Consider the following 15,506-nt stretch of genomic DNA (forward strand, 5'->3'; position numbering starts at 1 on the left):
AAAAAAAAAAAACAAGCAGATTATTAAGATTAATTAGGAGCTGAGAAAGAGGGGGTTGCCACAGAGTCCAATCCAGTTAAACAAGGATAATGCCTGACCATCTATCCCCCTCGAACCAGTGGCCTACTCTGGAAAAATGCCTGGCTGTCCAGTCAATAGGATTTGTTCTCAGTGTAATCGATGACACACATTGGCAGGGTGGTTATGATGACATCACTGGTTTGGCCTTTTTATGATCATTGAGATAACAGCACACAAGCTAACAATATACGACCTGAAAGCTGTGGAACACTTTTAGGGCCAAATATCTGAATACCAGAACACAAAGGCCAAAATAAGGGACTGAACTGGTGTAATATGAATCCACCCTTATGGTGACTCTGTGAGAACCAGACTGAACTGAACAGTCTATCCACGGCTGTAGATAAATATTCATTTTGCATACAAGCCCAAACAACTTGGAAAGACTGAGTCACCTGCAGCATTAGTATGTGACCATAAATATGAGGCTATTCCAAGGTGTTTCCTAGTCTGTAAAACCATATTTACATCTAGCTTTCCCACTGTAAAATATATGTCCATGAGAGGTCAAAATAGAATAATACAAATAAACAAGTATCAGTTCGTATTTGTGGAATTACAAGGCATAGCTGCTAAGTTTATATTACTTTTTTCAGTCGTTTGTACCAATTACTACATGATCAAATATATTACAGTTGAATAAGTAGATATACTAATTAAATTTTTCATTATTCATAATAAAACGTCCTAACTATGGGAACCCTGACAATAAATGTACAATGGTAATATTAACGATCCCAACCTGCACAAAATAACCCGAAAAGATTTAGGACTAAATATCAAATGAGGAATTCAATGCGACACCTTCTCCCAACAAATGTTACATAATATTGCCAAACAGTTCATATATAAAAATAATTTACAGTACATTAATATCCAATGAACAGTTATTGTTAACTGCTTATGCTGGGTTTGACAGATACACCTTAAACGCAAACAAACGTCTTTCCTTTTGCAGCATACTTAGAGGAATATGAACTATAAGAGTCACTAAAGTCCTCAAAAGAGGAAGAGCTCGTCACAAACACTGGCTGTATCGCCTACCTAGTGAGCTGCCTATATAGACAGCATTATTTGACAACACAGACGCATTTGAACGCGCTCAAAGATGCTGTCTAGATAGGGAGCTCAATTGGTTTTCGAAACACAGCGAACACCGAAACTACCTAACGTTACAGACCGAAACCAACAGAAACACACACACCTGTCCGCGACACTTCCCTGTGCTTTATAAGAAGTTAAAGGCAGTTAAGCAGAACTGCAGGGCGTCAAATAGTTGAATATTACCTTTTGTGAGCTTTTATGATGCTTTGAGATAAATTTAAATATGTCAAGCTAGTCATGCTACATTACACGAGGATTTAAGATTGGTGAAGGCGTTTCGCGTCGTTTACCTCACACAGTAAATAGATTCTTATATTACTGTTCACCTGTCTCATATTATTAACTATTTATTTAGCCATTTCATGGTGAAATAAAACTAATCCCAACAACTCACCCTAGAGTAGAGTTCAGTCACAGACATGATCCCAAATAGAGCAGCTCCCACCTAAACTAGTTACATCAGCACACGCAAGGTTAATATATCTCCGTTTGAATACGATGATATTCCCAAACAAGTTTTATAATCCAGATTTCCTATGTCCTGTCACCACTCCATGTCGTCCTGTCGAGCTGGTTTGTACTTTTGAAGTCCCTCTGACTGCTAATGTTAGCGCGTTAGCCGCGCCTGATCACGGCAGGTGTCTGTCCCCATAATTGAAGTTGAGTTGGACAAGCCCCTTTCATCTCCTCCTCCAAATATTAAAAATCAAGTTAAAATAAGCGATGACCACGACTAATCACTGAGTCATAATAATGACTAAAAGGTACCGGTTACATATGAGAAAAAGTATGTAATTGTCAAAAAGAAGGAGTGAAGTTGCTTCCCTTCTCCATGGACTCTATCATGCTGACTGACATGACCGCAGTGGCAGAGGCTCATGGATCAATGGCACAATTCAGTGTGTCTACAGCGACACCATCTGGTCAATTACAGCACTGCACTAGACATCACATTGTGACGGAAATGAGAATGTCGTGGTTCATTCTAAGTGAAGATTTAAAGACCGTCCGCTTGTTTCTATTTAGACAGCAATAAGAAAATATTACCAAATATTATAAATATGACCATATAACCAAATGAGGAGAAATGCAAAGCTACAAGCATTTGTCTCATAGCTGTAAATGAGATGTAAATATACAGGTATGTTTGAATGACAAATAATGATGTCCAAAAGTAAAAAATGAGAACACTTTTAAAAATCTAAAAACTTATTGAAAAAAAAAGATGAGGGCCTAAAAGGATCCTCTCTAGTTTACTTATCATATGACAATATTTTAAAACAAACCAAAATCATAAACAAAGGCACTTCCTTTAATAAATCCAATATTTTTTCCACAAGTTTTTCTTTATTTTTCTGTATTTCACTTCTGCTCTAGCTTGTGTACCACTAGCTTACACTGAAAACTTGCCATTGTATACTGTGAATACTGATAGCTGACTTTGGGTCTTATGATAAATTGTTAGTGTTGGTCCTCATTTGTAAGTCACTTTGGATAAAAGCATCTGCTAATTGACTAAATGCAAATTTAAATGTAAAATAGCTGCTTATTTTGTTTTTAAGAAATAACAATATCAACTTTTTCCAATAATGTAATTTTTTTAGAGACTGTTTCTTTTCTCTGGACAGTTATTCCATACATATTTGCCTTTAGACCAAACAAAAATGTCAAAAGTAAAAATTCTAAATTGACTTTTAAATAAAAAATGTAATAAATGTTTCTTCTAGAAAATGAGTATTCAAGTCAATTTTTTAATTAACTGCAGTCTTATTTACATTTTTATTTATAATTTTTGAATGGCTTAATAGATCCAGACAAATAAATAAATAAATAAATATATATATATATATATTACTAAATGCAGTGTGTTTTTGACAGTCATCTGAGAGCATTTTAGATTACATGAATGTTTACCCCATTAAATTATTATAACTTTAAATTACTTTTTTGTCTCCATCTAGACCTGGAAATATATATATATACATAGTGCTAAAATAGTCTACATATTACACAGTATAAGCTATTAAATGCATAGAAACACATAATTGCACCAAGATTACATAACTAATTGGGCCCATTTCATACAATGTGAATTTGAACACAAGACTCTATATATACATGTACATTCTTGTGTTTCTCAGAAATATTTGAGAGCAGAAGCTGCCTTGAATAATCAGATAATGTGGACTGTGTATGCTCAGTGTCTGCATCATTAATCAAAGACACAAAGCTGAGCAACACAGCAGCCTCTCTACTCTTATCTTCAAAATGCAGAGTGGACACAAGCCATGAGTAAACCATAGGATGAAACATAAATTCAGAAGGAGAAAAGCCTAAGTACTGTTCACATCCTGAATAAAGACAGAAAAAAATACATTAACAGATGCATGAACGTGTTTAGCTTAATGTATTTATTCATAAAGCTGTAACCTGTAACTCTCAGTGGACCACATACTGTAATTAAGGTGATGTGGAAATCTAAAATGAAAGAGTAGCAATGCCTGACCTACCTTGACATAAAGTTCATGTTCATGCATCTTCTTTTAGAAATTGTACAAATATCCACAGACACAATGATCATCAGAGCTGTTGTATATTCCTCATGTCATGCTTAAAAAGATTGTATAGCGTTACTTTGCCGAATTTTGTAGTCTCAAACTGGCTTGGGTAAAAGTAAAACTTGTCTGAACAGCCAGGTGAGAAAGAAAAATGACAAAAATGAAATCAGACCAATTGCTCCACACCCATACCACTCCTAGGTAAGGTATTGGGTGTTGACTAACTTCTTCACCATATATGAGTCAAAAGTTTTCCACCCACTAATCATTTTACCCAGCAGCTTATTGGTCTAAAACCTTGTTGCTAAATCATTATGGAAATAATCTGCATGTTAACTGTGTCATTTTTTAACCTTAACCTTTTGACCTGACTTGCAAAAAGAGGACACTATTCACAGTCTATTCATTGAAATGATTAGCTTTCTTTAAATAATTAACTTTTAAACATGCAAATATCTACCTCAAAACAAGTTAATCCAGTCAGACTTGTATTTAAGTCTGAATACAAACTTTAGCACAGGGATAATGAATCTGATCACAGATCACACAAATGTGTAAAATATACAATATCTAGTTATTCAGAAATGAGCATGTAAGGTATTTAAGCATGGAGGTTCACTGAAAGTTTTTTTTAATATCTATTTTTTATTTTTATATCATTTTTAGGATATTTTATACTCATGCTATGAATAATGTTGAGAATAGAATGTGTTGGATTTATGCCAACTGTGCACCAAAGTTGGAGCAGGGGCGCTCTCGTCTCCTGAAGGGATGAACTGCTGTGGTTCCAGATATTGGCCTTGAGAGGATGTCCTGGATCTTCTTATTGTACTGCTCCTGGTACCATAGACCTCTCTGGAACTCGTGTTCTTTCTCAGCTTGCTCTGCTTCATGAATGCGCTGGTGGTGCAGCATCTGAGCCAATAAATCAGCCTTATATTCTTGAGTGGCCTCCCTTAAACTGGAAATTTAGGAAACAAAATATTATTTTTTGTATGTAGGTATGATTAAGTTGAACAACTTTGACAGACAGGAACCTACCGGATCTTTTCTTCTTCATCCAGCAATTTGTTCTCTTCAAGGATTCTGTCGAGCTCCTCTCTCTCTTTGAAAGGCTCAGCCTGTTTCAGCATATTCTCATTTACTAAAGAGAAAAATAGCACTGTCATAATATATATTTTATATTTATATAATAATCATAATATATCATATGATATTATATGATACATTATATATATCTTTTAGTGTTTGTGTGTGTGCTGTTTAAGTCGTTTCTCCTGGTCTTGGAGCTTCTGTCTGTGTTCTCTCTCTGCCTCCACACGAAGCATCTCCCTGTGCTCTCTCTAAGGAGTTTTAACCTTCAAAGTTTTACTGTATTTTTAAAAAAAAATTTATGCAGCAAGACAATTTAGGCATCACAACATTAAAACGCATGGTTTGTAAAGATTTGTTGAGATTTGCTAAAGATTATATTTAACAGTGGTATACTTTTTTTTATTCATGAAGTTTTTAAATATTATTTTTAACACTGTTTAAGTCGTTTCTCCTGGTCTTGGAGCTTCTGTCTGTGTTCTCTCTCTGCCTCCACACGAAGCATCTCCCTGTGCTCTCTCTAAGGAGTTTTAACCTTCAAAGTTTTACTGTATTTTTAAAAAAAATGTTATGCAGCAAGACAATTTAGGCATCACAACATTAAAACGCATGGTTTGTAAAGATTTGTTGAGATTTGCTAAAGATTATATTTAACAGTGGTATACTTTTTTTTATTCATGAAGTTTTTAAATATTATTTTTAACAAGATAATTGTATAATATTTACATTTATTTATTTATATCATTTAAACATTTGTTTATATTTAATAATATAAGTGTATATTAAATAATATATACTTTATATAAACATATTATTAAATATTAATATATATATTTTTTAAATTAATATCACATTACAACTATTTAAAGATTAATATCGAGATTTGCTTACATTATAAGATTATATTTAACAGTAACAGTAGTATACTTTTTATGTAGTATTTAAATATAATCTTTTATAAAAAAAATAATAGTATTGATTGCATTTATAATATTAGAAAAACTAAATAAAATATAAATATCAGATATTTTTTTTTAATAAAATTTTTTCTAATATTATAAATGCAATTAATACTATTTAAAGATCATTATTTAAAAGTTATATTATATTTATAGTATTAAAAATATTAGTTGTAATATTAATATATATTTTTTTAATTAATAACACATTACAAAAAAAACTAAAAAACTCAACAATTACAAAAGAATACTTTCATTTAATGAAATTGAAGTGACCATTAAGGTCATGATAAGGGAAATGAGCATGCCTGAAATGTTACAATTAAACTGTAAAAAATTGGCCAATAACCGATATGGTACAGACATATCGTGCATGCCTAATAATAACTGTGGCTTGATTTGATTGATTCATCCTATTGAACAATATGATCAATACCAGTAACTGGGCCTCCTCTTGCTTCAGTTGCTTGGCCCGTATTGTCTGCTGCTCAGTCGTTTCCATCTGTGCCTGCAGGAATTCCTTCTGCTGGAGGTTGTTCTCTCTTTGCCATTGAACCTCTTGGTTATGACGCTCCTCTTTAGCCAGCCTGTCGCTCTCCCACATCTGGGCGAACAGTCTGTCTTCCTCTTGTTGCATCCATTGCACTTCTTCCTTAGTACGGATCTGAGCAGCACGCTCAGTGCAGACCTCATCCTGTCTGCGCCTCATCTGCACGGCACGCAGCTCCTCACTTTGCTCTCTAAAACACAGGTAGATGGAACATCTTGTAGTTTGAATCAAAGTTCAAGTTCATCCAACCACTAATAATAAGGTCTTCTACCTGAAGAGCTGATCGAGTTTCTCAGCGACAAGTCTCTGTCTCTCACTCTCTCTTCTATCTCGCAGAGTCTTGGCTCTTTCAAGCATCTTAGCTTGCCTCTCCAACACTGTCTCCTTTTTTGCCTCCATCTCCCTGAAGAGCTCCCTCTCCTCTGACAGCAGCTCACGAAGCCTGTCAAAAAGAGCCAGACAAGGACATTACACTTTACAATGAGATGATTTCTTAATAATTTATGAGGTTATTCCATTCAAACCTTTCCCTCCTTTCATCAATGTCCATCTGGTACTGCTCTCTTGCTTCCTGCAGATGTCTACTAATAGTGGCCGACACCATCCGGCGCTGTGTGTTCCTTTCCCATCGCATTCTCACATCACAGGAGCTCTGATTCTTGGTAAACTCCAGCAATTCATTCTGTATGGCCTCCTGTTTCCTCCGCAGAAAGAAGTCATCTACGTCTTTGGATAAAGGAGGCTTTGCTCTCTGAAATGCACATATTTGAGATGAATATTAACAAAAACTAAAAAAAATTTAATAATATGTATGTACATTATTACATATTCTTCATTCTGTATGGCCTCCTGTTTCCTCCTCCGCAGAAAGAAGTCATCTACGTCTTTGGATAAAGGAGGCTTTGCTCTCTGAAATGCACATATTTGAGATGAATATTAACAAAAACTAAAAAAAATTTAATAATATGTATGTACATTATTACATATTTACATTAAAACAGTACATGAATTTACATTTACAGTTCTTTTCATTAACGTAACTACAAATATTATAAAAGAGACTAATAGGGATCTAATGTTAGATTGAAAAGTTTGAAAGATAAACTTTACGTTGGAGAAAGAAAGAAAGCTTTCCATGTAAGTTAAGTCTATGGGATTTTGGGCAGTTTTTCGTCCGTTTTAGTAAAAATTGGGTCAGAAATTTTGGTATACTACTACTACTAACCATAGACTGTATAAAAACAGCTACTACTACTACTACTACTACTACTACTACTACTACTACTACTACTACTACTACTACTACTACTACTACTACTACTACTACTACTACTAATAATACTACTACTACTACTACTACTACTACTACTACTACTACTACTACTACTACTACTACTACTACTACTACTACTACTACTACTACTACTACTAATAAATCAGTTTGTCAAGCCAGCATAACTAATAACTAACTCACCAATGCCACTGAATGTCCAGGTCCAGTTACTTCCCGACATCGTGTCCTGCTTCGGTGGGCTGTCAACATGGTAAAATATTATATATATTTTTTTTATTCCACTTTCTTAGAGTCTAGCTAGCTTTAGAAATAACCCTCCAACTGTACAGTCGTGTTTACGGAACTGACCTGATGTTGCCATAACAACGACAGGCGAAATCAGTCTGCTTTCAGCTCCTGTTATGTGATAATAACGATGGTGATTAAGACAGCTAGTAATTATGCTTTACCATATTTAAATGCTTTAAAATTAAATGTTGTATCACAAAAAGCGCATTAATCTTATGACTGTGATTTATTTCCCTTGATCACCGTGACAGGCGAGCTTTTATTTTGTATCGTTTTCAAGCGTTGGAAACTATACAAAAAAAATAAAAGCCCACATTTAGATCTAATATGACTTTTTATTGCTTGTACGACAAGAAAATAATAAAAACACAAACAATCAAACATTTACACATCTAATCCTAACCAACAGTCTTTACAAACTATAATAAAAAGTGCAGGAACACATAAAATAACATATCTATCTCACATTCATATTTAGTTTATAAATCTGCTATGATATTTTATTTGTTATGGTTTTGGTGGTCTTAGTTACTGAACAGTTTTACAATACAATTCCAACAAAACAAACATTTTGAAATTCTCCAGGTAATATGAAACATTTCCCCTCATTTTTAAAGTTGCTGCTGATTTAAGCTTTTATTTTAAAATTTCTCTCCTCCAAGCGCTTCCGGTGATGACACGTCTCCAGAACGCGCCAAGGTTTGGACGGACTAGCTTGTATTATCCATATCCATACAGTCTGTGGACATTTCTGTCTAGACACTACTAACGGGTGTGTGTAAATATACTAACAGAATAAACAAACAACCTGCATCAAATGGGACAGCTTCGACACTGATATTGGTAACACGTAAGGTCTGTTTATTTCACAAAATAACACGAAATTAACATTGGACAGGCCAAGCTTATCGGATTTGACGTTTCACTGTATATAACCTAATTAAGTAACGTTGCCTAGTCTTATTTAGCAGGTGTCATTTTGTTTATTTAACAATTACTCAAAACGAATATATTCCGAGCAAGTGTTTTAGGCTTTTTATGCCCAAGTAACGTTACTGCTTATTACTAACTAGATGTTCTGACTTGTGTCCACAGATCAGATCATGGCTGTGCCTTTTGTTAAAGACTGGGATGTGGTGCAGACCCTTGGAGAGGGGGCGTATGGAGAGTAAGTGACCAGTGTCCTTTTTATTAGTCTCATCCTGATTCGTTAAAGTCTTCAAATGAATGAATCTACTTCAAATTATTGTAGGGTGCGACTGCTGGTCAACAAGAAGACAGAAGAGGCTGTGGCGGTTAAAGTTGTGGACATGGCAAAAGCCAAGGATTGTATAGAGAATGTAAAAAAGGAGGTTTGCATATGCAAGATGCTTTCACACCCAAACATCGTACGGTTCTTTGGGCACAGGAGTGAGGGGACGACACAGTACATCTTCCTGGAGTACTGTAGTGGAGGAGAGCTCTTTGACAGAATCGGTGAGCGAAACATAGATTAGGACATCTTCATTTTATTAGCTTCTTTGGCCAGTGTAATGTAAATCTGGTGGGGTCTAAATAATTGTGATGAGCAAATATTGAAGATTCTACTCGAAATGCAATTTGTTTCCAATTCTGACAGAGCCAGATGTTGGGATGCCAGAAAAGGAGGCACACAGGTTTTTTCAGCAGCTAATAGCTGGTGTGGTAAGTGTCAGTTTTGAGATTATTTTTCTCTGATTCTGGTGTGTTGGTGAATGGTTTTCACTTTTATAGCCACCTTTGTTGTAAAACTAGATTTCTCTCTTGCTTACAGGAATATCTTCACAGTGTTGGGATTACACATCGTGACATAAAGCCTGAGAATATTCTTCTTGATGATAAAGGTACATCTTGATGGTCTTGTGTTAAATGTCATTATAAAACAGATTCTGGCTTCTGATTGGTCAATGCAATGTTCCAGCCACGCTAATATATGTAACCGTGATAGCTGTGACACAACCTTATGACACCTATTAAATTGTATTCTGTTATTATTAATATCTAAGGAGATATATCTTCTTTGGTCAGTGCTGGGGAAAAAAGTGAAAAAATAAATAAAATCAAATAATAAGAAAATAAAATAAATAATCCTAGTTTTTTTATATTACAAATACATATTTATGTACTTAAAATACCCTGCAGTTGTACTTTTGGTATACTAAACTGGTATACTTAAAGTCTGCTAAATTGGAACAACAAATTTTTTGCTTAATGCACTTTAATTGTGCGGAAGTACTGAAGTCTAACTAAAGATATACTAAAGCAGTGCTTCTCAAAGTCCGGACCCGGAGGGAATTCAGTCCAGCAGACCCGCCACCATTTCGTATTTCAAGAACACTAATTTCCTACTTTGATAAACGCATGTTAAACTTGTAAATCATATGTTTAGTTTTTTAATGTCTTTTTGGAGATGGTCCGAAATGAAAGCGAAGGCGAGATATTGAAACTTTTCCTTCATGACCTTTGTTGTCATGACATCCAGTGAGCGTATGACGTTGGAGATAATCGGACGACATTTCACCGCTAATATGAGTACTTTTTTTTTGTTTTGTTATCACTTAGATTATGGGTATTTGACTTCTAGCAAATAATAATAATAATAATAATCCTTAGAAAAACAATAGGGCCTGCGCCTTACCGGCTTGGGCCCTAATAATAAGAAAAGAAAATAAATAATCCTAGTTTTTTTTTATATTACAAATACATATTTATGTACTTAAAATACCCTGCAGTTGTACTTTTGGTATACTAAACTGGTATACTTAAAGTCTGCTAAATTGGAACAACAAATTTTTTGCTTAATTAAAATCAAATAATAAGAAAATAAAATAAATAATCCTAGTTTTTTTATATTACAAATACATATTTATGTACTTAAAATACCCTGCAGTTGTACTTTTGGTATACTAAACTGGTATACTTAAAGTCTGCTAAATTGGAACAACAAATTTTTTGCTTAATGCACTTTAATTGTGCGGAAGTACTGAAGTCTAACTAAAGATATACTAAAGCAGTGCTTCTCAAAGTCCGGACCCGGAGGGAATTCAGTCCAGCAGACCCGCCACCATTTCGTATTTCAAGAACACTAATTTCCTACTTTGATAAACGCATGTTAAACTTGTAAATCATATGTTTAGTTTTTTAATGTCTTTTTGGAGATGGTCCGAAATGAAAGCGAAGGCGAGATATTGAAACTTTTCCTTCATGACCTTTGTTGTCATGACATCCAGTGAGCGTATGACGTTGGAGATAATCGGACGACATTTCACCGCTAATATGAGTACTTTTTTTTTGTTTTGTTATCACTTAGATTATGGGTATTTGACTTCTAGCAGTGTCCAGTGTTTCCCATACATTGAGTTATTTGTGGCGGCCCGTCACAAAATCAAAACTGACCGCCACAAATAGATTTGCCAAAAGAATTCTAACTACTTCGTTAAATAAACTGAGCACTACACGTTTCAAAATTAAAAGGCAGTGCGGGTGTTTTTATATGAATGTATAATTGAAAAGAACTGACCGTCTTCAGAAAAGCTTTGATGTCATTTTCATTTCGATTTTTGATTACAGCCGTAACCGGGGAAACTGCTATATCTCCCGCTCCAACAGCGCCTTCTGCTGGCAGAGAATGAATTTGCATGTGCAAGTCTGTGGGAAACACTGGTCTGTCAGCAAACATAAACAAAAAGCATGCTTCAGAACTGTTTTGAGAAGGTGCTTTGAGCCATGTATTATTGCTATGAATTAGACTACTACTACTACTACTAATAATTATTAATTAGATTATTATTATTATTATTACTACTACTACTACTACTACTATTACATCTTGTGCCCTGCAATAATAATTTACTCAAACTCACTTTTATGAGATAAAGGAAAAAATAAATAAATCGGCCGAACATATCGGCCAAAAAAAATCAGCATCATATATCGGCCATCGGCTGCCCTGATTTCTAAATATCGGCATCGGCCAGAGAAAAACCCTTATCGGTCGACCTCTATTGCTGACACTTAAATTAATTGTTTTGCCACTTTTGCACTTAATTTTTTCAAAAAAATGCATGTTATGTATGTTTATTAAAAACTAATTTTGTAATAACCACTTGTTCCGGTCCGGACCTTTGACACTGATGAAAATTCTGATTTGGACCTTTGAATGTAGACTTTGAGAACCCCTGTACTAAAGTATATTTGACTGTGCTTAAAGTGGAACTATTTCAAGTATACTTTAGGTACACTTTAAATATCACGCATTCAAAGACGAATATTATCAAAGATTGTTGAATCCTCATCAATAGTGACATTAAAACACATTTTAGGCTTAATATTAAGAAATGTGCATTGTGCACAAGTAGTACGCCAAATAAATTTTAATACAAATATTTATATCAGTAAGTCTTGAGCGATATGTCCGTAAATATGGTAATAGATCTGAACTATATACTTAGCATGAAATGTATTTTAAATATATTACTTTTACTAGGGGATGAAAATAAGATTAAACAAGTTTTGTGAATAAAAAAAATAATAATTAAAATAAATGTAAAAAAAAAAAAGATCAAAATAAATATATAATACATTTAACAGTACAGTACTATAGTAAGTAGAAAACCTAAATAATGTATCGTAATAGAAACAAATTTTTATATATATCCTATTTATATTTTCTCTCAGATAATCTGAAGATCTCTGATTTTGGACTGGCTACCATGTTCCGCCATCGTGGCCGGGAGCGGGCATTGGCCCGTCTGTGTGGCACTCTGCCCTATGTTGCCCCTGAGCTGATGTCACGCTCAGCATTCCACGCTCAACCTGCAGACACTTGGGCTTGTGGCATTGTGCTCACAGCAATGTTAGCTGGAGGTAAGACATCAGTATTCTGTGTGTGTCAGTCAGAGACTGCATCTTTGTTGAGAGTTTAGCTATTTTTCCATAGAGTTACCATGGGACCAACCAAGTGAAAACTGTCAGGAGTATTTGGATTGGCTAGAGAAGAAAATCTACCTCACACCCTGGAAGAAAATTGATGCTGTTCCACTGAGTAAGCTTCTTAAGTGTTATTTAATCCAGTATATTAATTAAGTATATTAATATATCCAGTATATTAAGTGTTATTTAATCCAGTATTTAATTAAATTTTTCTTTCAGTGTTAATTTAAACCAGACTTGTGGGCTCTTTGACTTGGTCCAGGAAGAAGCCACCCAGAACAGATGCACAGAAACATGTTTAAAAACACCTGTGATGCTGAACTTTGTGTTTTATTTTCTTTGTCAGGTCTGCTATCTAAAATATTACTGCATAATCCAGAGGACAGGTTCACCATTCCTGAAATTAAGAAGCACCGATGGTTTAGCAGAAGTTTTAAGTCAGGTACTGCTATCAAAGATCAGCTCATTAATTATGTTTGTCTTTTAAGAATGTGTGTGATTCTTTTGGATCTGAATTATTGACCACAGCAGTAAAACGACAGAGTGACACACCAGTAACCAAAATGCATAGGGCTGATTCTGAGCTCTCACAGCTGAGAAGAATAAACAGGTCAGTATGACAAATACATAAGACAGCTGACTTGATAGTTTAGTACAAATACAGTAAAAGCTGTATTACGTTCTAAGAAGCACATCCATCACTACCTGTGTGTTTCTGCAGTGATGACAGAGCACAGATCTCCAGTTCTCAGCCTGAGCCGCAAGGATTGTGGGAGGAGAAGGGGGTTACGGTGCACACTGATGTCAGTGTCAGCTTTTCACAGCCTACCTGTCTTGACCACATGCTGCTGGGCAGCCAACTGCTTGGCACACCGGGTGCCAGCCAGGTGACCTATTCTATAAAATGAATATTAATGATAGTATGGTGATTTATTGTTTTGTTGTAACTTGTTTTGTACATGTTCACTTTGTTACTTCTGTAAACAATTTTGCTTTTATTCCACAGCACTTTTATTGCTGTAATTTGGCTTGATTTAACTAATAGGTTTTATGTAATCGTTTTACCCATTTAATTATTGAATAATGGATATTTATTAAATATTTGTTCTTTTTTTTTTCAGAGCCCGTGGCAGCGGTTGGTGAGAAGGATGACTAGGTTCTTTACTACGGTAAAGGCAGAACCGTCTTGCATTGCTCTCCGTGATGCCTGTATTGCTATGGGTCACACTTGGAAACAGAGCTGCACCAATCAGGTAACCAAATAAAACAATCAGTTGTACCATTTAAAGCATTTGAAATCCTTGGCACTAAATCTTGAACTGTATAATGCACTGATCTTGTCTCCTTTTCTCTTTTGATTCATAGGCGACAGTGTCCACAATGGATCACCGCAATAATAAGCTGATCTTCATAGTGCACTTCCTGGAAATGGAGGAACGCATTTTAGTAGATTTCCGATTGTCAAAGGTGAAAACAGCCCAAACCACTGAATTACATCTATGCTTGCATTTATTAATCGCATGCTGCTTCTAAATTAACTGTTAACACAACTAAAACTAATATCAAGAATCTTTGAGTGAAGAATAGTTTTTTTTATATTATTTGTTGATTTATTAATATTATTGATTTGATAATATCAATGCCTTCTCAAAACTATTCTTTTGTGTTCTAGGGGGATGGTTTGGAATTCAAGAGGATATTCCTGAAACTAAAACAGAAACTGTCTGACATTATTAGTAACCAAAAGGTTTTGCCTTTGAATTGATGCGTGTCCTCAATTTTACATGCAAAGTCTGCTTTCACACATGCGTACACAGGTACATGAAGTTGTTTTATGATCGTGGAACGTGTTCAGATTTATATGTTTGTAGTTGTATATGTCTGTTTTTCTGATTTGTGTGTGTGAAGGAATGAGGAGAATCTCTCAAGTTAAGTTTATCTGTTCATTCATGTTCCGTTACTATGAAGATAAGGTTTAATTTCTGCCCCTTGACAAGATGTGAGATTCTGAATGTGAAAAACAAAACTGAAAATAAATCTGTCATTAATAATGCTGTTTGGCTTAGTAAGCTGTTTAAATTAGAAAAAGGAAAAAAATGTAAAGATCTTAGAGCATGTAACATGACCATAGTGCAAATTGCTATGGACAATTCACTGTCTAGAGAATCAAATTAACATCCAGTTGTGTTCAGCCTTCATTTTATTAAACATTGAGAGTTCAAAAAAGAGTGCCTTTTGCTTATAAAGAATTGAAAAATTTGTTCAAAAATATCAATCAGTTTTTACATAAATGATTGGTTTATCTCAACCCATGTTATTTAGAAGCAGCTGAAATCAGTTTAGTTCATTGTAAATAGACACATGGAAGGTGAATGCAAAGGTGCTCAAGTAATCTGTGTATTGATGTAGAAAGATTGCTAAAAATGTGCTTTGTATTACCTCACAAGAACAGTTAAATGTAGCAAAAATTATAATCCTGCTGTTAATTAACAAATTTGCTTGTATTTTAGTCATACCAAAACTAATTAATTAGTTGATCTAAAGCTGTGCTTGCTAGTAAACACTTAAATTGATATTAGTATAAAATTACATTCAACACAACCCCCCCCCCCCCCCCTCCTTATTTTTTA

The 15,506-nt window shown here is 34.6% G+C and overlaps 3 protein-coding genes and 1 long non-coding RNA gene across 5 annotated transcripts in view; 1 reads left to right on the plus strand and 3 right to left on the minus strand.

Moving 5' to 3' along the window:
- The window catches only part of LOC107603277 (unconventional myosin-Vb-like), a 49,457-nt gene extending 47,420 nt beyond the window's left edge, over window positions 1-2,037 (minus strand). Inside the window, exon 1 of the mRNA XM_016296041.1 lies at window positions 1,580-2,037. Coding sequence (XP_016151527.1) covers window positions 1,580-1,606 — 27 coding nt within the window. The 5' untranslated portion in view covers window positions 1,607-2,037. The remainder of the gene's footprint in view (window positions 1-1,579) is intronic.
- Window positions 2,038-4,445: 2,408 nt separating this feature from the next.
- On the minus strand, window positions 4,446-7,180 carry LOC107603278 (cilia- and flagella-associated protein 53-like). The gene is made up of 7 exons (XM_016296042.1): window positions 7,170-7,180; window positions 6,869-7,093; window positions 6,616-6,786; window positions 6,231-6,534; window positions 5,271-5,355; window positions 4,785-4,887; window positions 4,446-4,704 (listed from the first exon to the last, which is right to left on the minus strand). The coding sequence occupies exons 1-7, from the start codon at window positions 7,178-7,180 to the stop codon at window positions 4,461-4,463; spliced, it is 1,143 nt and encodes a 380-aa protein (XP_016151528.1). The 3' UTR covers window positions 4,446-4,460.
- A 10-nt stretch (window positions 7,181-7,190) lies between these two features.
- LOC107548124 (uncharacterized) lies at window positions 7,191-8,178 on the minus strand. The gene is made up of 3 exons (XR_001604442.1): window positions 7,987-8,178; window positions 7,819-7,877; window positions 7,191-7,253 (listed from the first exon to the last, which is right to left on the minus strand). It is a non-coding gene; the product is annotated as an uncharacterized lncRNA (long non-coding RNA).
- Window positions 8,179-8,606: 428 nt separating this feature from the next.
- LOC107548125 (serine/threonine-protein kinase Chk1-like) lies at window positions 8,607-15,482 on the plus strand. Of its 2 annotated transcripts, none has more exons than XM_016228672.1 (13): window positions 8,607-8,781; window positions 9,022-9,094; window positions 9,179-9,402; window positions 9,545-9,609; window positions 9,719-9,788; window positions 12,622-12,810; window positions 12,884-12,988; window positions 13,223-13,318; window positions 13,405-13,486; window positions 13,598-13,763; window positions 13,998-14,129; window positions 14,242-14,343; window positions 14,549-15,482. In XM_016228672.1, exons 2-13 carry the CDS (start codon window positions 9,030-9,032, stop codon window positions 14,639-14,641), a joined length of 1,389 nt encoding a protein of 462 aa, XP_016084158.1. In that variant the 5' UTR covers window positions 8,607-8,781; window positions 9,022-9,029; the 3' UTR covers window positions 14,642-15,482. The 2 variants fall into 2 exon arrangements, with proteins under 2 accessions (XP_016084158.1, XP_016084159.1); XM_016228673.1 differs by having other exon boundaries at window positions 13,408-13,486.
- The last annotated feature ends 24 nt before the right edge of the window (window positions 15,483-15,506 follow it).

This window comes from Sinocyclocheilus grahami, unplaced genomic scaffold, assembly GCF_001515645.1.
Source record: "Sinocyclocheilus grahami isolate Dianchi unplaced genomic scaffold, SAMN03320097.WGS_v1.1 scaffold344.1, whole genome shotgun sequence".
NCBI lineage: Eukaryota > Metazoa > Chordata > Actinopteri > Cypriniformes > Cyprinidae > Sinocyclocheilus > Sinocyclocheilus grahami.